At 32.3% G+C, this 25,799-nt stretch overlaps 1 protein-coding gene across 14 annotated transcripts; it reads right to left on the reverse strand.

Annotated features, from left to right (window-relative positions):
- Positions 1–1,424: 1,424 nt before the first annotated feature.
- LOC111881125 (protein FAR-RED ELONGATED HYPOCOTYL 3-like) lies at positions 1,425–23,005 on the reverse strand. 14 transcript variants are annotated; one of them, XM_052763557.1, is made up of 19 exons: positions 22,788–23,005; positions 22,403–22,724; positions 21,857–22,082; positions 21,191–21,745; positions 20,054–20,540; positions 19,547–19,633; positions 19,359–19,451; positions 19,223–19,281; positions 18,687–18,804; positions 18,517–18,595; positions 17,957–18,004; positions 14,162–14,233; positions 13,244–13,394; positions 13,025–13,163; positions 12,016–12,098; positions 8,650–11,935; positions 3,809–7,821; positions 3,487–3,745; positions 2,748–3,410 (listed from the first exon to the last, which is right to left on the reverse strand). In XM_052763557.1, the coding sequence occupies exons 17-19, from the start codon at positions 3,868–3,870 to the stop codon at positions 2,763–2,765; spliced, it is 969 nt and encodes a 322-aa protein (XP_052619517.1). In that variant the 5' UTR covers positions 3,871–7,821; positions 8,650–11,935; positions 12,016–12,098; positions 13,025–13,163; positions 13,244–13,394; positions 14,162–14,233; positions 17,957–18,004; positions 18,517–18,595; positions 18,687–18,804; positions 19,223–19,281; positions 19,359–19,451; positions 19,547–19,633; positions 20,054–20,540; positions 21,191–21,745; positions 21,857–22,082; positions 22,403–22,724; positions 22,788–23,005; the 3' UTR covers positions 2,748–2,762. The 14 variants fall into 14 exon arrangements, 9 of the variants coding, with proteins under 9 accessions (XP_052619517.1, XP_052619514.1, XP_052619519.1 ...); XM_052763554.1 differs by having other exon boundaries at positions 17,957–18,031; XR_008223241.1 differs by adding an exon at positions 1,425–2,137 and having other exon boundaries at positions 2,207–3,410; positions 3,487–7,821; positions 13,244–15,725; positions 17,957–18,031; positions 22,788–23,003.
- Between the last annotated feature and the right edge of the window lie 2,794 nt (positions 23,006–25,799).

The raw sequence follows: 25,799 nt of genomic DNA on the forward strand, positions 1-25,799 counted from the left end.
GGACAACGTGGGGAAAGATACATGTTTGAGAGCTTATGTCCAGGAGAATTTCTTTTTTCCGGGACTATTGATTGTTTTGTTGAAGTGTTGAACTATGATGAGAGAGCTAGGAATTTGGACACTCCTTCATGTTTCTTCTTCAAGACAGCAGTATTGGTACGTATAGTAATTGTTAGTTATTGTTTCTATATTATTATGATGTTAATTGAATTGTTGTTTTGTATTTAGGATCCTGCATACATGCATAGTGAAGCATGTAAATATGATGATGTGTACCAAAATTTTAAAGAAAATGTTTTTCATTGTTTGGGAGAGTCTAAAGAACGAAGAAATTTAAAAGGAATTGATTTGGTAAGTTTAGTTTTTCTTTGTAAAATTTATTCCTTTTGTGTTTGTATCTTATTGTGAAGTTGATTATTTTTATTTAGATGTTCTTTCCTGCATGTGCAAACAGTCACTATTTTGTGTTTGTTTTTGATTTTAAAAACCGCAAAGCTGTCATATTGGACAACATATTATATAGTCTTTCTGAAAAACCATACCCACATCTAACTCAAAATCTGGTAAGTTTGTTTGTATTTTTTTTGTTTAAATGTTTATTTATATTCATGAATTATATTTTTTTTATAATGGATATTGAATTTTTGTTTATATTTAAATGCAGAAATATATGTTTGGTAGATATCTTCAAGACATAAAACATTTTATGGCTTTTTCAGTTATGTATGAAATGGAATTTGTTGATCAATATATGACGTGGAAAACAAGAGGTAACAGTAATGATTGTGGGATTTTTTTGATGCGTCATATGGAAACTTATAAAGGTGGTCCTTTAGCTCAATGGAAATGTGGGTTTAAAATGGAAAGTGTTGAGCAGATTTTGCAACTTAGAAATCTTCGAAGAAGATATTCTATGAAAATTCTATTGAGTGAAGTGAATCTAATGAAAAATGAAGTTCAACAACTTCTTGTTGAATATCAAAAGCTTTCTGCAAATGACAGCCGTGTAATGTATCATGAAGGCATTATCAATATAGCAGCTAGGTTAGCTGCTTTTTGTCCTTGATATATGTTTGTTGAAGTAAACAGCAAGTCGCTATGTTTATGTAGAAGTATTCATAGTAATGGTTATGAATGAGTAAGTAAAACAATTTGTTATGAAGTATTTTAAATGTGTGTTTGTTTTTGGTTGTTTTTCTTTAGGTTGAATTTAATGTACTTCTACAAACATAAGTTTATAATAATATATGAAAAGTGTGGCTACATTTTTATGTTTTTGATTTTGATTGTATATGTATAATCTTTTTTAAAGTTAACATATTTACAATCATATATAATATTAACATATTTAAAACCATCATATCTACAATTTTCAGAGTAACATATCAACAATCATATATAATATTAACAAACTAACAACCACCATCGATAATATTTATAAATATATTACAATCCCCATTACAATCATCCCAAAAGAAGTTAGAGCACATAAACATATTATATAAATGACCAAATATTCATACTAACACCATTTCCTTAAATCTAAAAACCCAAAAACCCAAATTCCCACCTTTTCACCTTGCAACTTCATCTACTTACCCAGAAGATTCACTTGATACTTTGTGTAATCCAAAGCTTCAATGAGTTTGTCAACATTTATCCAAAAGTTGAATTCGTCAAAAAGCATGATCCTAGCCTCCCAAACAGTAATTTTTGGATTTGATGCAACCATTGAATAGAGTTTCGTGCACATATAACTGTTGGTTGCAAAGTTTAATGTTTTTGGGAAGAAGTTTGTAACAGTGGTTTGATTATGCTCCAAATAAACTTGTTGAACACAAAAAAAAAAACCCATCTATTTTAACTTTTTTGACAAAGTTCAAGAAATCATTCCAATAAGCAAGCTTGTTTAGACCAACGTCTAAAGGAGCAAACGAGACTAAAGAGTATGCATATGTTGTCGCAACATCATAACCAAAAGAACTTAAGATGGTATGAAATACCTCTGCAGAGAAAGTTTCAACCTCGATGAAGTCTATATAGTCAATGTTGCCTCCAATGTAATCTCGATTTGGGTAGTAGTGGAAACTACCTCCATGGTTTAGCATCATTGTGAAGTACTTTTTGTTTTCCCACCCTGAATGAAGATTGAAAAGAAGATTATATAAGTATTAATAGGATAAGATTTTAACAATAAAGAACATACCATATATGTCGTAAAGATCAAGATAATCCGAGGAGTTCCGAACTACCCAAAGCGATGATTCAGAAGCCATCAATGGATAGTTTTTTTTTCTTTAAGTTTATGGTGATGTTGAGGAGGAATATATAGCGGTAACAATTGGAGTTAGTAGAGTAGGTAATTAATTTTCTGCCATCATTTGCTTCAATAAATATTATAGTCTATTATGGCGGTTGTAGATTTAGGTAATCATGGTATCTATACATTGAAGATGATAATCCTTATCTTCTTATGAATTAATTTTATTTATTTATTTATTTTTTTTTTGCATTTTATCAAACAAATCGGTATATATTACCTTCTTTTATTAATTTGATATAAATAAAATAAATATTTTTTTTGTATGTTATAATGAGATTATAATCTTGTTATTATTTATAGTTTTTACATTATATTTTTAGTAATTATTTTTTTTTTCATTTTTTTAAATATAAAATATAAAGTTACTATTAGATGAAAAGCTTTTTATATGAAAGGATTGTTTGTATTTATTGTAATTAAGTCGATTTGACTTCTGCATTTATGAATATTTATATTTTTTATAATTGTTAATTCTGAATAGATTTAAGTAATAAATGAAAGATTTTACTAGGTAATAAAATATTATATATTTCGGAAGATTAGTTGCATATATATACATGTGTAAGTTATAACTAATATTATATTTTTCAATCGCATTAGATTTAATATTTTTAAGTAAAATGATTCTGAATATGTAGTTGATGATTTGAAATAGTCTTAACATATATTTCGGAAGATTAGTGGCATATATATTTATGTGTAAGTTATAACTAATAATATATATTTCAATATAATGTATATTTTTCATCAAAATAAGATGTATAACACACAAATGAGGTTGTGTAAATTTTGCAATACGTTGGTTCAACATGATTCTAGAAATTGTCCATTTGTCAAAAGACATGCTCAAAAGAGTTGCAGAGAAGATGTTGAAGGAAAAAGACATTGGTATATCTCTGAAATATGAGGGAATCCATTTTTCTCTCTTGTTGAACATATCAGCCAACCATTTATTATCCTTCAAATGAAATTCATTCAACATCAAATCCCATTTGTTCTCAAATTCTGATGGTTCAATATTCATATTCCAAACTAGTTGATTTATGCGTTTCTTGAAATCTGAATTTGAAACTAAATCAGCGTCAATCTGTCAAGTTAAATTTGATTTTATTAATATATTTTCATAAGCTATTTTTAATTCAATAAATTAAATTTTTTGTTACCTTTGATGGCATTTTTGACATTATGTGCCACATACATAATCTGTGAGTACATCCTTGAAACACCTTTCCTATTGAAGAAGATAATGCTACATCTATGTCTGACAGAATCATTGTTGGTTTCTTCTTATGTGATGACAAAAAAGCTTCTAATAACCAAGAGTATGATTCAATTGTTTCATCTGATATTAGTCCTACTCCAACATTGATTGTCTTTTCATGATTGTTTATTGCAGTGAAAGGAACAAATATCATATTGTACCTGAAAATAATTGTAAAATGTATCCCTAATTCTATAATATAATTTAATAAATATAAATTTTACCTGTTTGTTCTATATGTAGCACCTGGTTCCTGGTACGTAAATCTTATTTGAGTAATTTCCATTTTTAGCCTTGGACTCAGCGAGTCATAGGTCCGACTCGCCGAGTAGAGACGGGACCCGGGACATGTTTAAGTTGGCGACTCGGCGAGTCCATATCCTGGACTCGGCGAGTCACCGCTGTTTGATGAAACCCTAAGTTTCAGGGGTTTGCACCCTATTTAAGCCCTCATTTCCGCCCTAAGCCAGCCCCCTTCACCCTCAGGAGCTCTCCATACGTTCTAACCCCTTGTTCTTGTGAGTTTGAGGCCTTTTGTGTGTTTTCTTGAAGATTTTGAGGAGGAGGAGTAGATCAAGAGGAAGGGAAGGAAGTCAAGCATCTTTGTGTTCTCTCAGTAATTTCTTGGAGGTATAACTCGTTTTCCCTCTGTTTCTATGCTTGTTACTCCATTAAAGTCCTTCTTGAGCCCTTCCCCAAGCTTGCATGTGCAATATAATTCGTAATAAGCTGATTGGCCTCTAGATCTAGGCATGGTTGAGCTCCAAGAGCTCAGATCTACTGCCTTTACGGACCCATATTACATAAAGACCCTAGATCTACTCATTTGGTGCATTTTGAACCCTAAAACTTTACGTGTTATTCATGCTCTAGGAACCCAGTTCTGTGGATAGTATAAGCTGGATTCAAGCAGAATCCAGCATATAGTGATTGCATGGTAACAACTCGGCGAGTCGTTCATCTGACTCGGCGAGTCTGCTTGCGAGTCTCCGAGTTTGTCCCCTTTTCGTTGTTTGAGTGGGAGTAGTGAGTCACGGGGTGTGACTCAGTGAGTTGGAAGCCAAACTCATCCATGGAGGAACTCGACGAGTCAATGCCCTGACTCGGCGAGTTCAAGGCAATCTCCTTAGATCAAGAACAAACTCGGCGAGTTGTTCATACAACTCGGCGAGTCGCAGCATATGTGTTCTTCGGATGAAGATGAACTCGGCGAGTTGTTCATACAACTCGGCGAGTAGGATGAAGGACTTGAACCTCAATTTAGAAGGAGAACTCGTCGAGTCAACGTCTAACTCGACGAGTAGGGACGAGATCCAGGGCAATCGATTGGATAGGGACTCGGCGAGTTGGAGAGCCAACTCGGCGAGTCGGGTCAACTAAAAGTTGACTTTGACTTTGACTTATGACATGATCAGGGGTAAAATGGTCATTTTACCCAAAGGAAAGTTAGCAGTGATTGATTGAGTATGTTGTGGGAGTTGCAGCCGGAGGATTTCCGGAGCAGCAGCAGCAGTAGGCAGTCAGTTCCCGACCAGACCAGCAACTACTTCGGGGTGAGTTACCTTCCAGTAGCGGTGGGTCTACGGCCACAATGCCGGCCCACCAGTAGGAGTTGTATGTGGATGATTGTCTCCGTGATATTCATCTAGGGTTACTACTACCTGTTCCATTCTTATGTGCTAGTATGATGTGATGCTATGTGTTAGTGGTAGTAGGGGAGATAGTCCCAAGACATCCGGTCAATAGGGCCGAAGGGGTAGTTATACCCAGCCATGCTAGATAGATTCTGATACTGTGGTACATGTTATGTGGTAGTAGTAGAGGGGAGAAGTAGTCTCCAGTATCCGGTCGAGAGGACCGAAGGGGAGGCCAGCACCCAGGTATGCTAGGCAACATCCGGTCCAAAGGACCGAAGGGGTAGGTCGAGCACCAAGATATGCCTGACGATAGATGTATGTTATGTGATTATTATGGTATGTGGTACAGTGGGGGAACTCACTAAGCTTTGTGCTTACGTTTTTCAGTTGTTGTTTCAGGTACCTCTTTAGCCAAGGGGAAGGAGCAGGCTCGGTAGCAGCATATCACACACTTTTGTTTCCGCAGTTATGAGTTTATTCTGGGATTGATACTCTGATATTTTGGTTGTTTAAATGTTGTGGATTTCAATTTGGTTTTCAATGTAAAATGGTTTAATTATACAATGTTTTAATTATTAATGATTTCCAAGTAATGATTTATAAACAAAATTTTTGGACGTGAAAATTAGGTCGTTACAAGTTGGTATCAGAGCCTTGGTTTGAGGGATTAGGACACACCTTCGGGGGTGTCTGAACTCAGATCGAGGGATTGAAAGATTTTCTAAAGGAAAATGTTTTGAAAAAAAATGAGAAAATAGTTTTGAGAAAGAACGAAGTGTGTGATGTGCGCGACCGGCCGAGCTCAAGTAAGTATTCCCCAAAGTACCCATACAAGTTTATGTTATGTTTATCAGCTTTTGTAGAACAGCATGCTAGAATATGACTAAGGATCTAGGAACGATGCCTTATGTGCCTGCTTTATGTGTTTCAGCTGTATAAAAAAAAAATTGCATGCTAGAGTCGAGTAGACAGCAATAGGATAGCCTGTTAGGTTATGCCTGATACTATGAGTTTAGCTCTGTATGCTAGATTAGTTCTTCTCTATGAGAGCGGATTTGCTTGAAATTGTTCCCTTAGCTCGAATGATGGTTGCTTTGTGCTTTGTGGGACTCTGAGTGGTGGGAGTTAGCCATTAGGTGAATACGTCACGTCACATGTGATCAGGGTTGAATAATCTTAGAGTGTTGGATTTGGCCCTATTACACAGCTCTCGTTTGAGTCTAACCGTTGTAGGGATGAGCCTGTTACTCGAAGGATTATCCGAGTCTAACCACATGTGATGGTATTCAGGTAATGGTCAATTGGCACTACTAAGAGGCCTTCAGCAGCTGAGGACCTGGTAGGGTGGAGCCTGAGATTTCCCTAGGGCAAGCCTAGGATGAGTATAGTAGTGATCAGCCGTAGTGGAAAGGATCTGGTGGAGTCGAGGCAGTTCTTGGAGAAGGTACGGATAGATGTTGAAGGTAGTATGGGCCCGTACTACTGAAAGCAGAGGATCCGTACCCGAGCCAAGGGAGGCCAAGATGAGACCAGGGAACTTGTGGTAGATGTGATCCCTCAAGAAGTATTAGTATCACTAACAATTATTATTCCTGTATTACAGAATGGTGGTACTACGTTCGAGGCCGATAGATGGCGGTTTATGAGAGGGGTCAGGTTCGGGATCAGGTTCCGAGCCAGTCGATGAGGGACTACGCGAGTTCATCGCGTCAGAGAGATTACCAGAGGCATCATTGAGTCGACCCCCATCATCTTTGGGTCGATCAAGGAGAGGATCATCGAGTTGATGGAGGATCACTTTAGGGCGTTCAGGAGCGACATGGCATCTGGCCAGTCGGGGCCTCGCACGCTGTCCTTTAAGGACTTCAGGGGCAGTGGTGCACCAGATTTCCATGGGGTGAAAGACCCCATTGCTGCTAGGCAATGGATTGCAGACATCGAGTCTGCACAGTTGACTAGCTTCTGCCCCTCGGGTCGAAGGTGAGGTATGCAGCAGGATGTTTACGGGACCGAGCTTGAGATTGTTGGGAGTCAGTGGGTGACTCGTTGGGAGCCTCAGCTATCGAGACTATGACCTGGTCGGATTTTGTGACCAGGTTCAGGGCGGAGTTTGCGCCGGCTGTCGAGCTTCAGCAGCTGGCCAGGGAGTTTTTGGACATGAGACAGACGACGGAGAATGTGGCGGAGATCACCGCCAAGTTCCGGGAGAGGGCACTGCTGGTGCCCCAGTATGCAGGCGATGAGGAGGACCCTTAGTTTTTCAGCTTGCCTCACCTTGGACTCTATGATTGCCAGGGCAAGGGAGAGGGAGATAGACTTGGAGCACATCCGGAAACGGAAGGCAGGAGAGGGTCAGTCAGGAAATGCGGCAACAGGGACGGGGACGCTGCAGGAAATGCGGCAAGACGCACGAGGGGGCATGCAGGTTGGGATCATCAGGCTGCTACAAGTGCGGCAAGCCTGGACACTATAGCAGGGATTGCACTGCTCCGGCAGCAGTTATCCAGACGTCTGAGTTGCCGTGTTTCCACTGCAACCAGAGGGGCCACAAGAAGGCCAATTGCCCCCAGTTGACAGTTTCAGCGCTAGCTCCAGCGACCCTGCGGATCACTGATTTTATAAGTACATTGCATAAAATGGTTTTAAAATCATTTTGCATAAAATGGTGTTTGGATAGTATTTGGATGATTTTAAAAGTACATTGCAGAAAATGGTGTTTTAATTATTCTAAACGGTACATCTTAAAAGCAGATTGCACAAAATAGTACACCTATATTGTACTCTTTGTAATATAATTGCAGAAAATGGTATTTGTAATTAAAAGTACATAATAAGAAGGGGTGTAACCATTACATATAGTTAAATTCCATAATACCAATATGTAGCAGCCATCCATTTGTACTAAAATGCCTAAACAATTCACAAAAAAGGCATCCTAAAATGGTAACAAAAGAACAAGTGGAAGTATGCTGCAATCAACAGGTGTACTAATTAATGTACATGTAAAAAAAATGCCAAAACATGTTGACAAAAGTGGCAACCTATATCATCCCCACTACACCCCATTTCTACCTAACCGACTACTCCAAAGTGACTAGGTTTGCAGACGAAGAAGAACCACCATCCTCATTGCCAATGGGGGGCAATGGCTTAATGTAATGAGTTTGGGGCCAAAGATTGTTTCCAGTATGTTTGAAGAGTAACATTCAAGATATTTATCTTTAGAAAAGTATTAATTAATATATACATAAGGTGTTTGATGGATGAAATTAATTCCAATAATTGTAATTTTCACATCCTCATCTAGCTTCAAACACATTTCCTTGACAATGAAAAATCAACCAAAAATCTACAATAATTTAGACAGCTAGTAACAATCTTTGTTATGATTAATATAATTGTTAGAATGCATAAAATTAGTAATATACCTCATATTCTTTCCAAAGCGATTCATTTTCCTTATCACTGTTGGACAAACATTAGAACTCCATCTTTGACTTTCCTTATTCATGTGGCAAACCTGTTCATAAAAGTATATCTTAGATTTTCAAAGAGGTTAGTCTTAACAAGAAAAAACTTGAAAGGTACAATGTTTTCAAAATGTATTATCCTAATAAGAAAAAAAAAAGTTAAAAGATAACATTTAAATATGTTATATTTCAAAAATAAAATGTTGTCCTAATAATATTAGATTTTCAAAGTTTATTGCTTTAATAAGAAAAAGGTTGAATGGTAGAAGTTTTTAAAGTTACAAAGTCTTAATAGGTGAGATTTTTAAAGTGCAATGTCTTCATCAGGAAAATATTAAATGAGTCTTAATATGTTAGATATTAGCAGTATAACACTATAATTTAAATAGTAATATTTAAGATAAAGCACATTGTCTTAATATGAAAAAAGATATACTGAAATATGAAAGAAAATTGAAAGTATAATGTTAGTGATGGGAACATAAATCATAGATGCTTAGATTTTCAAAGTACAATGGCTTAATAGTAAAAGATTATAAGAAAAAAAAATCTTTATAGGTTATATTTTACAATTGTCTAGACTTTCAAAGTACAATGTTATAATTGTCTAAAATTTTCAAGTATAGTGTCTAAGTAGGGAAAAAATAAAAGTAAAATGTCTAAATATGTTAGATTTTCTAAGTATAAAAGTCAGTATAAAGTTTTAATGCGGTTAATGCAAATTCCAAATTTACCCTTCCGAGTATATTTTTAAATTAACTTAATACAACATTTATTTTTATTTCAAATATACATGTGTCTCATCCTTAATGGTTGTTTTCCTTTTCACAAATCATTTGTGTTTTCGTGTGTGTGTGTATATATATATATATATATATATATATATATATATATAGGTTAGATTTTAAAAAACATTTTCTTAATAGGAAAAAAAAATAGAAGAAAATATCTTAATAGGCCAGATTAAAAGTACTATGTTGTAGTTGTCTAGATTTCCAAAGTACATTATCTATGTAGGAAAAAAAGTATAATGTCTAATAATATTAGATTTTCCAAGTGTAAAGTTTTAATAAGAAAAAGTTCAAAGGTAAAAAATTTGCAAAGTTTGTTGTCTTAATAAGAAAAGGAAATACAAATTACAACATTTAATTATGTTAGATTTTGAATATAAAATGCTATATATGTTTACCAAAATCAAGCAAGTTCAGATTTTCAAAATAAAGTCTTGATAAAAAAAAAAAAAAAATTAAAGCTATAATGCTATAACTAGTAACCAAAAACAAACATGTTTAGTTTGTGGAAGTAGAGTGACTAGGAAAAATAATAAAATTACAGTGTCTTAATAGATTTGATTATGAAAGTATAATGTTTTAATAGAAGGTTATATACCTTTGCATCTAAATAGCATTCAGTTGCAACATACAAACTTATGAGGCCAATATGGAAAGGATTTTTTTATTATTGTTACCTTATTAGACATTTTACATGTATATTTAGTAATCAGCAAAGTACAGTTTGGTTTATTACCTTGTCCGTAACACCTCCCATAACCTTAATGTTTTATCGTATTCAAATACCCTGAAACCATGTGATACTTTTTAATTAGCGAGGGTAGAAGAGTAAATTTACTTGCCTTTTGAGTTGGATCAGAATCCAACAGAAACAGAAAGCAGTTGTGTAATGGGCTGTTGAGTAGTTCCACCAGCTGCCCTATCAAAACAATAATAGACATGTTAGAAACCACAGCTAAGAAACGGAATTGCGGATTCTGGCAGAGTTGGAATTCGAGATTCCATTTCTTGACGTGTTTGGTTGACAATTTGGATGGAACACACTTATGTTGGATTTCTTGAAATTCCATGTTTGATAATCACAGCTAGGAACTGGAATTGTGGATACCGGTGGGATTGGAATTCGAGATTCCATTGAATGGTGCCTTTGGTTGAAAATTCGGACGGAATGCAACTTTGTGAAATTCCTTGGTATTTCATATTTGATGGGCTTGAACCATTTATTTATAGGGGCAGGCAGAAAGAATGCCAGTTTTGATTCATTCCTCCCTCTTTATTAAAAGACCAAAATACCCTTGTTATATATTGAGATAGAGGGAGGACATTTTATAGCGCAAAGAAAGAGTTGAGAGTGCATGCCTTTTTGATCATGGTTGAAATTTGGACCAAATCATTCCAATAAAACACCTGAAAGCTTATGAATCATTTTTCAAGATGAATAATAATGGAGAGAGAGAGAGAGAGAGAGAGATCACTCATGTTTTGTGAGATAAAAATTCTTTATTTCAATTATTAGCAAAATATTGTGTGTATAATAAATAAATAAATAAATAACACAAAGTAAAATGACTAATTAGATAAAGTAAAATGACTTTTTTTGCCCTTATCTTCATCTTCTAAATCTCCTTCATCTTAAATCATAAAAATCAAACCAAATTCAATCAACACCCAAAAATTAAAGAAGAATCAAGATCCAAAAGTATAAAATAAAAATAATTCTAACCTAACAATCTTTAATCTTTTTAGTTTACTGTTCATGGTTTTTTTAAATAAATTTGTTGGTACCTTGGATCTTAATTTTGTTTTAGTTTTAGCTTAATTGTTGGGTATTGGTTTGATTAGAGTTTAAGATTAAAGTTGAGGAATTTTAGGTTTACAGGATGAAGGATAAAAAAAGAGAGGGACAAAATAGTCATATTTCACTTGGATTTCACAAACATTTTGCAACACCAACAGTTCCACCATGGAGAAAACTTTCAACAAAACTATACTTTACTGACCAATTGTACAGCAAATGAAATATCTTAGATGAAAACCATAAGTTTTGAAATATCACAAGGACGAAATTGTAATTTACTCTATAAATAATAATAGTGGCATGTTACCTGTCAATAACCAAGATCAAAGTTGTAGAATGAGTAAGTCAACAATATATCATTACCTTAAAAACAAAAATAAAATACTTAAATAAAAAAAAAAAAAAAAAAAAAACCACATCTGAACTGTATGGTTATTTTCATACCACATCTTTCTCAATCAAACCCTTCCTTTCTCTAATTTCTGTAAACCTTTTTATAAATCGCAATAAATATAATATTTGGGTGATAGAACTTGGAGGGCACAATAGTCATTTACCTGCAATTGGTTTTTGATAGTCATGTACTCTAATGTTTTTAACTGAGACAACATACTGTTGAATGGTATGAATAAGATCCCACTAAGAATGCATAAACCTGGAATTACATGTCATGAACAGATTTAGTTAAAATTAGCCAAAAGGGTCGATGTGTAAATTTCAACAAAATATAAAAACCTCTTTTTGCCCCTATAGAATATTCTCTGTTTTAAAGCGTCTGGATCCATGACTCAGCCTTCATAATCCAAAAAGCTTGACCACTGTATAACATAAATAACATTATTTAATTTATTTTTCTCTTAATTTTTACACATAACAACGTACTTCCATTTTTTTACCAATAGAAGCAATGTACTTTATTCTTTATCCATAATAGCAGCATACTTATACTTTTTATCAATAATAGGAATGTTCTTTTAATTTTTTTTTTAACCATAATAGCAATGAACTTATATTTTCTACCCATAACAGCAACATACTTAAATTTCTTTACTGATAAAAGCAATATACTTTGTTCTGTATCCATAATAGCAGCATATGTATACTTCAACCTGTAATGTAGTTTATTTAATTTTTAGAGAATCTTTTCGGGGGTTAGGGTATAGTTATGCTCCTTAAACATTTATGACAGATAATTTTTTAAGAGAATTGATTTCTTTGTTGAGGTTAAATTATGCTCCTTGAACACGGAAATGGAAGAGATGAAGAAGACATAGGCAAAATGGTCATTTTCATAAATTTAACATATGGGCTGTTTGAAGTTGAGACCCAAAGACCAAACAATACACATTATCACACAATGAAATGAGTACCACATTTTTAAAAAGATTCTATTTTTAGGGACTTAAGGTTTAGTTTTTTGTTGAAATTTCATGGAAATGAAAGAGATTAAGATGACAGGGACAAAATGGTTATTTTCATAAATTTAACATATAGGTGTTTATGAAACCATGAAATCCTTAGATATGATAATTCTGCAATTAGTTTTTCTAAGTACAGTGACTTTATAGGAAAAATAATAAATGTAATATTACTCTAAAAAGATTGATAAATCAATCATTCATATATTATTGTTACAGAACCACTGATATTCGATAATGAAAATTGTTACTAATTGGAAAACAAAATTATCTTCTATTAAAGTAATAAGATATATGATGATAAGGTAAAAAAAAAATTGCAATACCTGATCCCGTTTCTTGTACAGATCACCACCAGAAAGAATGAGATGAAATCCTTACTTTCTTAACATAATTCGTTTGGCTAAAAAAAAAGGTAACAGCAATAAGATGTCTGTTCAAGCACCACAGCTGAATGAAGAGGTCCTGCAAAAAAATTGAAGTTTTTAAACAAACAAAGTTCTCATATATAATATTTTTATTCACAAACAAGAATTGATTATTACCTCATCAGAGATAAGAAAGTACACACAAACACCCTCTCTTTATATTGACCACTTGTTTTTAACATTTCCTTCCCTAATGTCCCAATTCACTGAATAAAAGCACATCTTTTTTTGATTGATTCGACATCAAGTATGTTAATCCCATCATTTCCTGAAGATGATATAAATAAGCACAAGTTTTAGGAACAGAGGGGTATTTCTGGAATTACACAAACAGGGTCGTAGGCTCATATAATCTTTTGTAACCAGTGGATAGAAGAAGGCTGGAATCAATAACCAACTCCCTTATAATATTTGAGATTCAATGGAACTAAAAGTGTAAATTTGTAGTAGCCTTGGAACACAAATTGAAAGTGTGATGCTATCTATAAATGGGCAGATTTTTCAAAGTATGTTATGTTGCAATAAGAAATAAATGGAAGTACAGTGCTATATATAATTGGGTAGAATTTTCAAAGCAGAATGTCCTAATAAGAAAATGATTAACCATATGATTTCAATAAAGAATCTTCTTATCAGTGCAATTGATAAGAAAATGATTAACCATAATACCAGTATCAGAAGGAATCTCTGACAAAAAGCTCAATGTCAAAGTCATCAGCAACTTTAACCATTTATAAATATCAACTGGGGAAACTTATAATATGTAATGTCTGTGGCACACAAAATATGGCTTGTGCAGAAGAGTGATTCACTTGCTCTGTATCACATGCAATTATGAACTTCACACACACACACACACATATATAGTATACAATTGAACTTGTAAGACACACTATAAAATAAGATACAAAACCAAATTGTATCTTATGAGAAGCTGCAAGGGGAAATAAATGAATGGCTTTAAAATGATAAAAATTTTAACTCTTACAACTGTGTGCAACTTTCACTAGGTGTATAATTAGCTGAAAAACATACCGATGGGTATAGTTTCTATACGCAATGGCTCTATGCATCAGTAATAACCTGTTTTAACCACTCATTTGTCACCTACTTGAAAATAAATAAATAAAAACATTTCTCAGAAACATCTAAATCTTTTGATAAATACAACTCCTGCAACATGAATAACACAATGAGATTTAGAAACAGAGAACATTACAAATACAAAAAAAAAAAAAAAAAAAAAAAAAAAAAAAAAAAAAACATTCTAACGTAACAAAGACTTTGTGTTCTTTATTCTTGGAATCTCAGAAATAAGAAGAGAGGCGATGACACAAACAGGCCCACAAAGAAATCACAACACCTCTTCGTTTGATTAAGATTCAAGACACACTTCTGTTTCTAATTGAGTAAAATTACAAATAACAAATTATCTTTCCCTAATTGAATCTTTAATGGCTCAAAAAGTTTTAATTTGGTTTGGTTTGGTTTGTGATTATTTACTTTTGTCTACATAATTCAATCCAACAACATTTTCACCTGCAAAACAACTCTTTAACTTAATTAAGAAATTTCATCAGACACCTAAAGTGCAGAGTAGGTGATCTAATTCAAAAACCCAACAAAACAAAAGATAAATGGAGGAGAAAAAGAGAAAGAAACCCAGTGAGGGTGTTTGATCTGTTTAAAATTGAATTTTGTACTGTTTAAAATTGTTAATTGCTACCAAAAGAATTTACCATTTTGATGTGCTTCTCCTTAATCTGTCTGCTTTGGCAACTGAAGAATCTCAGTATGTTTAACAAAGAAGAAAGATAAACTGATATGAACATGTATGTATGTATGTATGTATAAGGGAAAATTAGGTAACTTCAATCCACCTTCTGATACACAGATAGCAATAACTGCTTTATTCACCATTTTTTTTTAATAAAAATGGCTCATCATTTCCTGAAGTGAAGATAATAAATAAGCACATGTAATTTAGGCTGATAACTAGCTTGTGTATTACGTATAATATATATTGAGGATTCTTCTCATCCATCTTTTTCCCAAAAAACTCTCTAAATTGTCACATTAGTAGTGTAGTGTAGTTTGTGAGGGTAGAAGAGTAAATTTACTTAATTGTATCAGAATCCACTGGAAACAGAAGATCCATCGTTTTGTTTGAAGTCGTAGTGCAATGAGCAGCCATATCAAAACAATAATAGACATGTTCGAAACCACAGCTAAGAAATGGAATCGCGGATTCCGACAGAGTTGGAATTCGAGATTCCATTTCATGACATGTTTGGTTGATGATTGGGACGGAATTTAGTTCTGGTCGATTTTCTTGAAATTCCATTTTTAGTAATCGCTTCACAGCCAAGAATTGGTTGAAAATTAACCCTGTCAAATTCCTTTTCAACCATTCATGAGGGCAGGTGGTTTCAATTTCATTACTCTTTTTTTTATTAAATGACCAAAATACCCTCCATCACGGTTGAAATTTGGACCTAATCTTTCCTTAAAAAAAAAAAAAAAAAAAAAAAAAACACTAGAAAACTTGTGATTCCTCTTTCATGATGAATAATGATATTGAAGAGAGATCACTCAAACCCTGTGAAAAAAAAATTGTTTCTTACAAATATTAGCAAAATATTGAGTATAACAAAAAAAAACACAAATAATTAGCAATCAAAATGAGTTTTTTTGCAATGATCGACCCTGGCACTAATGGTGTAAAAAAAATGTTTAAATAAAATGACAGATTAGTTTTAAGTAAAATGACTTTTTACCCTTATCTTCATCTTCTCAATCTCCTTCATCGTAAATCATAAAAACCTAACTAAATTCAATCAAAACCCAAAAAAATTAAAACAAAATCAAGATCCATGGTCTTTTTTTTCCCAATTTGTTGGTACCCTGGATCTTAATTTTGTTTTAGTTTTAGTTTTAATATTTGGGTTTTGGTTTGATTGGATTTTCAGATGGAGATTGAGGAATTTTTAGGTTTAGAGGATGAAGGAGAAAAATATGGGGACAAAATAGTCATTTCAATTGAACTTCACAGACATTTTGTAACAGCATTAGTTCCAGGGAAAAACCTTGCAACAAAACTACACTTTATCAACCACTTGTGCAACAAAAGAAATATCTAGATGAAAACCATAAATTTTGAAATATCACAAGGACGAAACTGTAATTTACTCTATAAATAATAATAATAGTAGCAATAACCAAGATGAAAGTTGTAGAACAATTAAGTGAACAATAATATATCATGCAAAAGATAGATAATTTTTTAAGAGAAGTGGTGAATATCTAACATCTGTGTTGTTAAAGTTATTATGCTCCTTAAACATAAAGACAGCTAATTTTTGAAGACAAGTGGTGAATTTTAACATGGAAATGGAAGAGATGAAAAAGACATTGGCAAAATGGTCTTTTTCATAAATTTAACATATAGGCTGTTTGAAGTTGAGACCAAACACATTACACACCATGAAATGAGTATAGTATTTTCAAAAAGATTATTATGTTTTTTAGGGAGTTAGGGTTTAATTTGGCTCCTTCAACATATATGATGATTATTTCTAAGGATCTAGGAGAGAAATTTTGATGAAAATGGAAATGAAAGGGATGAAGATGACAGGGACAAAATGGTCATTTTCATTATTAATTTAACATCTACCCAGGTACCGAAAACATTATGAAACCTTGAAATAAGGACCAAAGATTCCCTTTTGGACCTAAACCACCAACCTGTGACAATAAGAACATGCATGCTGTTTAACTGTAGCAAGACTACTATCTGTTAATACTTATAATCTCTATTATTGTATCCATATTATATAAATTTCATTGAGTAAAAAGAACAGCATGCAAATTTTAACAACCGGACCACAATAATTACATATGTACATAGGGGGAAGGGGGTTTCATGGAAGAGCAAGAGAAAGGCCACTGATATAGACAAGAAAGCATCACTTAATTATAAATTTGACATTAATAACTTTTTAATTAAGTGAACTTTTTAACATAAAAAATAGATTGAATTCTTTGCTAAAAGAAAGCATTTTTTTTATCAAGTCAATCATAGATATAGACACAAATCCAGTAAATATAAGACGCCGTTATCTAGGCAGCACTTATTAAAAAAAAAAAATAGGGTTATTTGCATGCTAAATATCAAACCCATCAGATGTAATATATCAAGAAAAAAAAAAGGAAAAATTAAAACCCAAAATTTACAAAACATGCAAGAATCTGAGCAAAAACTTTGAAACATGGAGAAACATAACAGAAATGAGTATACAACTTCTAAAAGAGGCATGCCAAAGGAGCATGCCAGGTGTCCCCAAATAGAAAAATTCTCCTCTTCATAGAAGTATGGCAGTTTTAGAAAATGTCATACAAATACAAAGCCATTTCACTGCTTAATTAGGTAAATCTTTTTGGAGTATAATGTCCTAAAAAGAAAAAAAAATTGAAAGTTCGATGCTATAAATTAATGGGTAGATTATTCAAACTATAATGTCACAATAAGAAAAAAAGTACAATTTTAATATTGTGTAAATTTTTTAAAGCATAATGCTCTAATAACAAAAAAAAAGATGAAAGTGCAATGCTATAACTGTTGAAACTGAGAAAAAGTTTATATTTACGGATGGTTATATAGAATTGTTATTTTTCCAGAAAACTGTACTTTATGAAAAACTCCATGTCATTCAAGTTTTACTTGATAAAAAAAAATTAAAAAACAGATTGTATCACAGGAAATGTACTTACATAAACAAAACCATGTAATTTTAATGTGAAAATGAGAAACAATGGACTTTAAAAACTTACATGTAACAGGATGATCAAAGGCTTCATGGTCCTTCTGAGAAGGATAAACTGTAGCAATAAGAACATGTTGTTTAACTGTATCAAGAATGAGAAATAAATTTCAGAAGTAAAGAGGAGGGAATAGAATTAGAAATAAATTTCCCCTTATGGCACATGAAAATTTCAGAGATGTTTAATATCAATTAAACAAGATCAAATTATAGCACAAAAGAATGTAATATCAGAAAATGGTACTGCTTTTATGGTATATTATCTTACTACTATAATAAACAATCTAAAACAACATACGCTAAAATAGTACTTTGGAGGAATAGGACATTTTCCATCAAAAATGAATTGTCAAATTATCCATGAGGCAAACTATTTGATGAGCCATGGAACATATTAAAAATAGGTACAACATAAAGATACAAGATGTGGGCTTCTAAATAAAGTCAATGTAAGAATATGTGTATATGAATATGAAATCTAGAGTTGATAAAAAAAAAAAAAACAATCATGGAACAATTAAAATGCTGTTCAATAAAAAGAATTGACTAAATAACAAATATAATTTGTACCAGGTGTACCAAATAAGTTCTGATGGCGTTTTCATGCAATATTCAACATTTTTTTTTTGATAAAAAAGCACATCAATTCCTGAAGATAAAAAATAAAGCACAGGTTTTAGGAACAGAGGGGTATTTCAGGAAATACACAAACAGGGTCATAGAGCTACCTGTTCACTTACATATTGTTTCCATGCTTTGTCAGGTTGTAATCAGTGGCAATTTGATAAAGCAAGTTCATAATTTCATAACATGAAGGCATAATCACCCAACACCCTTTTTTGAGATTCAATAATGTACCTTTAAACATTAACACAGAAAAGCTAAATAAAAACATAAAAAGCATCAAGTGTTTTATAGTGTTAAGGTTAACTTTGATTCACAGAAGCATCTTCTTTTCCTTTTCTCCACCATAAAAATGTTATGTAGCTTTATTTGGTTTCTAAAACCTTTTCTTGTTGCAGAGTAATGAATGCATTTTGTCAAAGGAATTGGAACTAAGAATAGTAATTAATATAAGGGAACTTGTGGTTCACAGAATATTTTTGAAAAAATCAGCTACACAACACTCAGGGACCAAAAACGTAATATTACTCTAAGAAGATTGATAAATCATTCATCTATTGTTTCCAGAAACATTGATATTCGATAATGAATAGTAAAACAAAATTATCTATTTAATTATTCAGATATGATCTGGTAACAAAAACTGCAATACCTTGATCGATACTTCCTTAACATAATGACCACAACAATAAGATGTGAATGAACAGGTTCCTGCAAAAAATTTAAGTTTTTTTAACAAAATTCTCATATATTAACATTTTTATTCACAAAAGGGAAACGATTATTACCCCATCAGAGATACAGCATCCTCTTGTTTTTAACATTTCAACCCACCAAAGAACACACCATGTGGCATTTCCCTTCCCTGATGTCCCAATTCACTAAATAAAACAACACTTTTCAAAATAAATAAAAGAAATGAATAAATTACAAATATATATATATTTTTTCAAAAAAAAAAAAAAAACAGGTCTACTAAATAACTGCTGAAGGTGTTTTCCATGCAATATTCAACATCTTTATTTGATTGGATCAACATGAAGTGTGTTAATCCCATCATTTCCTGAAGATAATAAATAAACATAAGTTTTAGGTTAGGAACAGATGGGTATTTCTGGAAATACACAAACAGGGTCATAGACTCATATGATCTTTTTGTAATCAGTGGTAATCACCCAGCACCCTTATTTGAGATTCAATGCAATAACCACACACCTTATTGAGCATCAATAATAAGCCTTACTGATTATAAAATACATAAATTTATCATACTCATCAATAAGCCTTACTGATTATAAAATACAAATGAAAATACAATGTCAAGTTTTGTCCCCCCATGAAGTCTAAAACAAACAACAATTTTGACATGATGTGATTAAGTCCAACTGAGCCACCATAATACCATCTTTTTCCAAAAAAAAAAAAAACTTTCTAAATTGTCAAATTAGTAGTGTAGTTTGTGAGGGTAGAAGAGTAAACTTACTTGCCTTTTTGAATTATATCAGAATCCAGTAAACAGAAGCAGTTGTTTTGTTTGAAGTAGTTGTGACATGAGCTGCCATATCAAAACAGTAATAATATACATGTTAGAAACTGCAGCTAACAAATGGAATCGCGGGTTCCGACAGAATTGGAATTCGATATTCCATTTCATGACGTGTTTGGTTGACAATTGGGACGGAATTCAGTTCTGTTGGATTTTCTTGAAATACTATTTTTGGTAATTGATTTGCAGCCAAGAATTGGAATTGTGGATTCCATTCAATGGTGCATTTGGTTGAAAATCCAGACACAATTCAACCCTGTCAAATTCCTTCAAATTTCAAATTAAATGACCAAAAAACCCTTGATCACGGTTAATATTCGGACCTAATCTTCCCATAAAAAAAGAAAAAAAAACAAAACACCAGAAAACTTGTGATTCATCTTTCATGATGGATAATGAATATTGGAGAGTGATCACTCAAGCCCTGTGAGAAAGAAAAAGATTATTTCTTACAAACATTAGCAGAATATTGTGTATAATAAAAAATTTAAAAAAAAAAACACAAATAACTAACAATCAAATTTAGTTTTGCTGCAACGTTCGTCTCTGGCAGCATTAAAAAAAAGGTTTTAAAGTAAAATGACTCTTTTGCCCTAATCTTCATCTTCTCAATCTCCTTCATCTTAAATCATAAAGACCTAACTAAATTCAATCAACACCCAAAAATTAAAACAAAATCAAGATAATAATAATAATAATAATAATAATAATAATAATAATAATAATAATAATAATAATAAAAAAATAAAAAAAAAAAAAAGAACTAACCTAACAACCTTTAGTTTTCTGTTATTTTCTTCAGTTTGTTGGTACCCTGGATCTTAATTTTGTTTTAGGTTTAGTTTAATTTTTGGATTTTGGTTTGATTAGAGTTTAAGATGGAGATCGAGATATTTTAGGTATATAGGATGAAGGAGAAAAAGACTGGGGCAAAATAGTCATATTTCACTTGGACTTCACTGGCATTTTGCAACACCATCAGTATCAGGGACAAATCTTGCAACAAAACCATACTAACGAAATATCACAAGGACAAAATTGTAATTTACTCTATAAATAATATTGGCATGTTACCTGACAATAACCAAGATCAAAGTTGTAGAATGAGCAAATCATCAATATATCATGCACAATGCATACATTTGGATTATCATCACCCTCATAGAATGACCTGTCAAAAACCTCATTTTAAATAATTTGAAATGTATGGTTATTTTCATATATTCGATAATAGAAATTATCTATTAAGTACTAATTGGAAAACAAAATTATCTTCTATTAAAGTATTAAGATATATGATAAGGTAACAAAAATTGCAATACCTGATCCCATTTCTTGTACAGATCACCAGAAAGAACGAAGTGAAATCCATACTTTCTTAACATAATTCATTTGGCTAAAAAAAAAGTTTCTTAACATGATTATTACCTCATCAGAGATACGAAAGTATACATCAGCACCTCTTTATATTGACCACTTGATTTTAACATTTCAATCCACCATGAGGCATTTCCTTCCCTGATGTAAAGATCTACCAGGCATACTAAATAAGTACTGAAGGTGTTTCTGTGGAATATTCAACATCTTTTCTGATTGATTCAACATGAAGTAAGTTAATCCCATCATTTCCTGCAGATAATATATATATATATATATATATATATATATATATATATATATAAGCACAAGCTTTTAGGAGCAGAGGGGTATTTCTGGAAATAAACAAACAAAGTTACAGACTCATATCTTTTGTAATTCAGTGGATAGAAGACGGAAATCACCCAACACCCTTATTTGAGATTCAATGGAACTAAAAACGTATCTTTGTAGTAGCCTTGAAACAAAAAGCTCAGCATATAAATTGTTAAAAAAATCACAACACCTCTTGGAAGTATCCTCATTTGATTAAGATTCAAGCTTACTTTTCTTATGCCCCCAAAAAATCAATTGTCAATCTCTAAAAATCCTGCAGTAAGAAAATTACAAACATAAGTCCATATATTTTTGTAGCAATGACAATCAAAATCTGTTTCAAATATGGAAATTTAACACTTCAGCCTAACGTATATTAATTATAGGCAACTCTTAGTTAGAACCAAATACACTTCTATTTCTAATTGAGTTAAAACTACAAACAATAAATTTTCTTTCCCTGATTGAATCTCTAATAGCTCAATAATTTAATCCAATAACATTAAGACATTTCATCAAACACCTAAAGTGCACAGAAGAAGAATCTACAACTAAACAGTACTTTTTTGGGTTTCAAGACTATTTAAACTTAACTATTGTTTGACCAATCATCTTCATTTGATGGGTGATTTCTATTAGGTGACCTGCTTCAAAAAACCAACAAAACAAAAAATAAATGGACGAGAAATAGAAAGAAAAAAAGAAACCCAGAAATCGGAGGAGAAAACACACAATTAAACTTACAACCTAGAAATCAGAGGAGAAAGACATGTATTCTTTTTCTTGATCGATGATGACGGTGAACCAAACTGACATCGGAACCAGACGTCATACTACAACTACAAATAATAAAGGTACAACCCAATAGCCCCAGTGATGAAGGGAGGCCTGAAGATGTTAGCCTAATTTAAAATACCTAACAAAAACAAAAACGAAATCAATGAAATACACACACAAAAAAAAAAATCAAGAACGTTACCTAACAGAGGAAGAGGGAAACGCAGAGGATTGTTGAACGTCGGGGAATGAAAGAAAGAGGAAACGGTGGTGTCGATAGAAGAAAAAGAACCTCCAAATAAAACCCTATTCTTCAAAGAAACATGTATGTATGTTGTTTTGAGAGAAGCCAGAGGGATGAGTGAAGAAGGTTATTTTAAGCGCGAATACACCGACCCAACCCTTTCGACTTCCGATTTCTAACGGTTCTTTTTATAAAACATTCCTAAATTACCATACTAACAAAATAACATTTCCATTTATCTTAAGCCCCTTAACTTTTGTTTTTTTACTTTAACCTGCCTTTTTTCTTTTTAATTTTTATTACAAATTTAGTCTAAACTTATTTTTTTTACAACTTTCTTTTTATATAATTTCTAAAATTTAGGCTTTTAAAAAAAATTATTTTGTTACAATTTTATAAAATTTGATTTTTTACAAATATTCTTTTAATTTTGTTTTATATTTTCTTTTCTTAGATTTTTCTGATTTTATAAATTATATTTTTTTAATTAGTTTTCTATATTCTACAAAAATTATTTTTTACATAATTTTTTTTTTCAAATTGTTTTTAAAAAACTAATATTCTTTAGAAAATTATTTTTACAAAGAGTTATATATTTGGTTTTATGCATGTATTTTAAAAAAATTCCCGCATTTAAATAAATATTATTCTTTAAAATTTATTTACTATTTTTATATATTCATTTACATGGTCGGTTTCAAAAATAATCTTTTTAAGAGTGCACTTTTATGTTACAGTTAAATGTCTCATCCAAATTCCTTTGTTATACAATTTTGGAATGGTGAAAACATTTAAATATTTCAAAGGGAGGCTCATCCTTAACTCAAGTAATAAAACATTTAAAAGTTAAAACTTCTATTGTTTTCATAATCTTTAAAATATCTATAATATATAACCAAACAATATACATATATAACTAAATAAAAAAGAAAATGTAGAAATATTTAAAATATCGAAAAATTCAATCACTATCTAGACTTCACCCATCATCCAAAAGAACCAAAAATTATGAATCTTTCAAAACTCAAAACTCAAAACCCTCACTCCGAACCTATCATGAACTATTTGTTTTCTTTTATGTCACAATCATTTCTTCTCCGGTCCCATTGTGTCGTTAGTTTATATCCCCGTCATCGAGCCACTACTCACATTAACACTCTTCGTCTGGACCGATGTGTGTCGCTCCATAATCATGGTGTGCCGATTGCTCGCCGCTCTTGCGAATTGTTTCTCATACTCACTATTATTTGGTTCTCATCGCTTCTCTTTTTTTTATCAAACTTGTTGATATTTATCTTTATTTTTCAGAAAAACATAGGTTGAAATCCACTTTAATCGTGTAAAGGAGCATAGACAAAGAAAAGTTTATTAGCCTGTTGAGTATAACTAAGAGATGAGTGACTTACACAACAATTTGGGAGTTATTGATGGTTATTTTGTAACATCAAGCAAATAATAGTTAGATATTTAATTTATATATAATATATATTTACTAAATTTTAAATAAAAATTTTAATAGAAAAGAAATTTGTCAATTGATTATATGTCTTCATTAAGACGATTCTTTGAATCTAACTAGGGATGACATCATCCGAACCTAAACTGAATTGTATCAAGAACCGAAGAACCAAGAACCAATTTAGTGGAAAATGGAGAATTGAAAACATGAATGGATACCTCATTTTTGGTTCTGGTACGAGTCTACAAGTAAGTGCGTTCTTTAAGGATGTGTAGTTTCGGACCCGGCCCAAACCGGACTGAGAATCGACGAGATTTAAAACAGAGAGAACATCACGCATATACAAAAAAAGGAAGAGGGGCGATGAGATAGAAAGGCCCAGAAAAAAATCATAACACCTCTTTGAAGTATCCTCATTTGATTAAGATTCAAGTTTACCCTCCTTATGCTCCCAAAAATCAAATTTCAATCTCTAAAATCATGGTAAGAAAATTAAAAACATAAGTCCAAATTTTATTTGTAGCAATGACAATAAAAAAAAGTTTTCAATATGCAAATTATATAGTTTATCCTAGTGTATATTAATTGGAAAGGAAACCTAACTTAATTTAACAGAAACACACACCTTCATATGCAAAGTTTTGTTAGAACCAAAATACGCTTCTATTTCTAATTGAGTTAAAAACAATAATGATAGGTTTTCTAGCATTCTATACGTACTAGTTAAGGCAACAGAAGCAATATAAAATCCTATGTGTACATGCACCCTAAAGGATCTAGGTTTATTCTATTACAGCAACCTATTTATGAAAAATAATAGAAGAATTACTAACCTCTTGATGTTCTTGATCTTTTGGAATACTCCTTAACTGAGATCTGATCACAACCATCTTTTCTTTGGATGAAGAGGACCAGTAGTAAGAATCCCTGTTTGTTTCACACCCAAGACTCCAAGAGAGTACCAAAAAATAAACTAGGATGAGGGTCAATTTCACAAACCCTAAGAGGGTAAGAAATCGTCCACTAAGAAAGGGGAGGAAGAAGGACGACGAAAAATCAAGTCAAGGTTCAAGGAGAATGAAAATCCCAAGTGCCTTATTTATAACATGGATCCTTGCATTAGTTTCACACCCCCCCCCCCATCCCATGTTGGATGGGGTAAATTGTGAGTTTCATCTCCCATCCCATGTGGGATGGAGTGATTTTCGAATTTCCCCTTATCCTTAAGTGCTTAGGAACATTCCAGTCAGTTAACATTTAACCAATTAATATTCAACCATTTAATTAATTAAAACTATTTAATTAATTTCCAAAATAATTTCTAACCAACTGGTTTAGAATAGTTGGCCACCAGGGTTGCTTGGGTGGTTTTCCTTTGGGAGGTCTCGGGTTCGAGACTTCTTGGAGGCTTTTCCATAGGTGAAGCAGGTAAAAGGGGTAATAGGGTAACTCCCCATGGGTGAAGGTTCGGGAAAGGCATACTGCCCGCTTGGATGCTGTGACATCCCCAT

The sequence above is a fragment of the Lactuca sativa genome, chromosome 5 (assembly GCF_002870075.4).
Source record: "Lactuca sativa cultivar Salinas chromosome 5, Lsat_Salinas_v11, whole genome shotgun sequence".
NCBI lineage: Eukaryota > Viridiplantae > Streptophyta > Magnoliopsida > Asterales > Asteraceae > Lactuca > Lactuca sativa.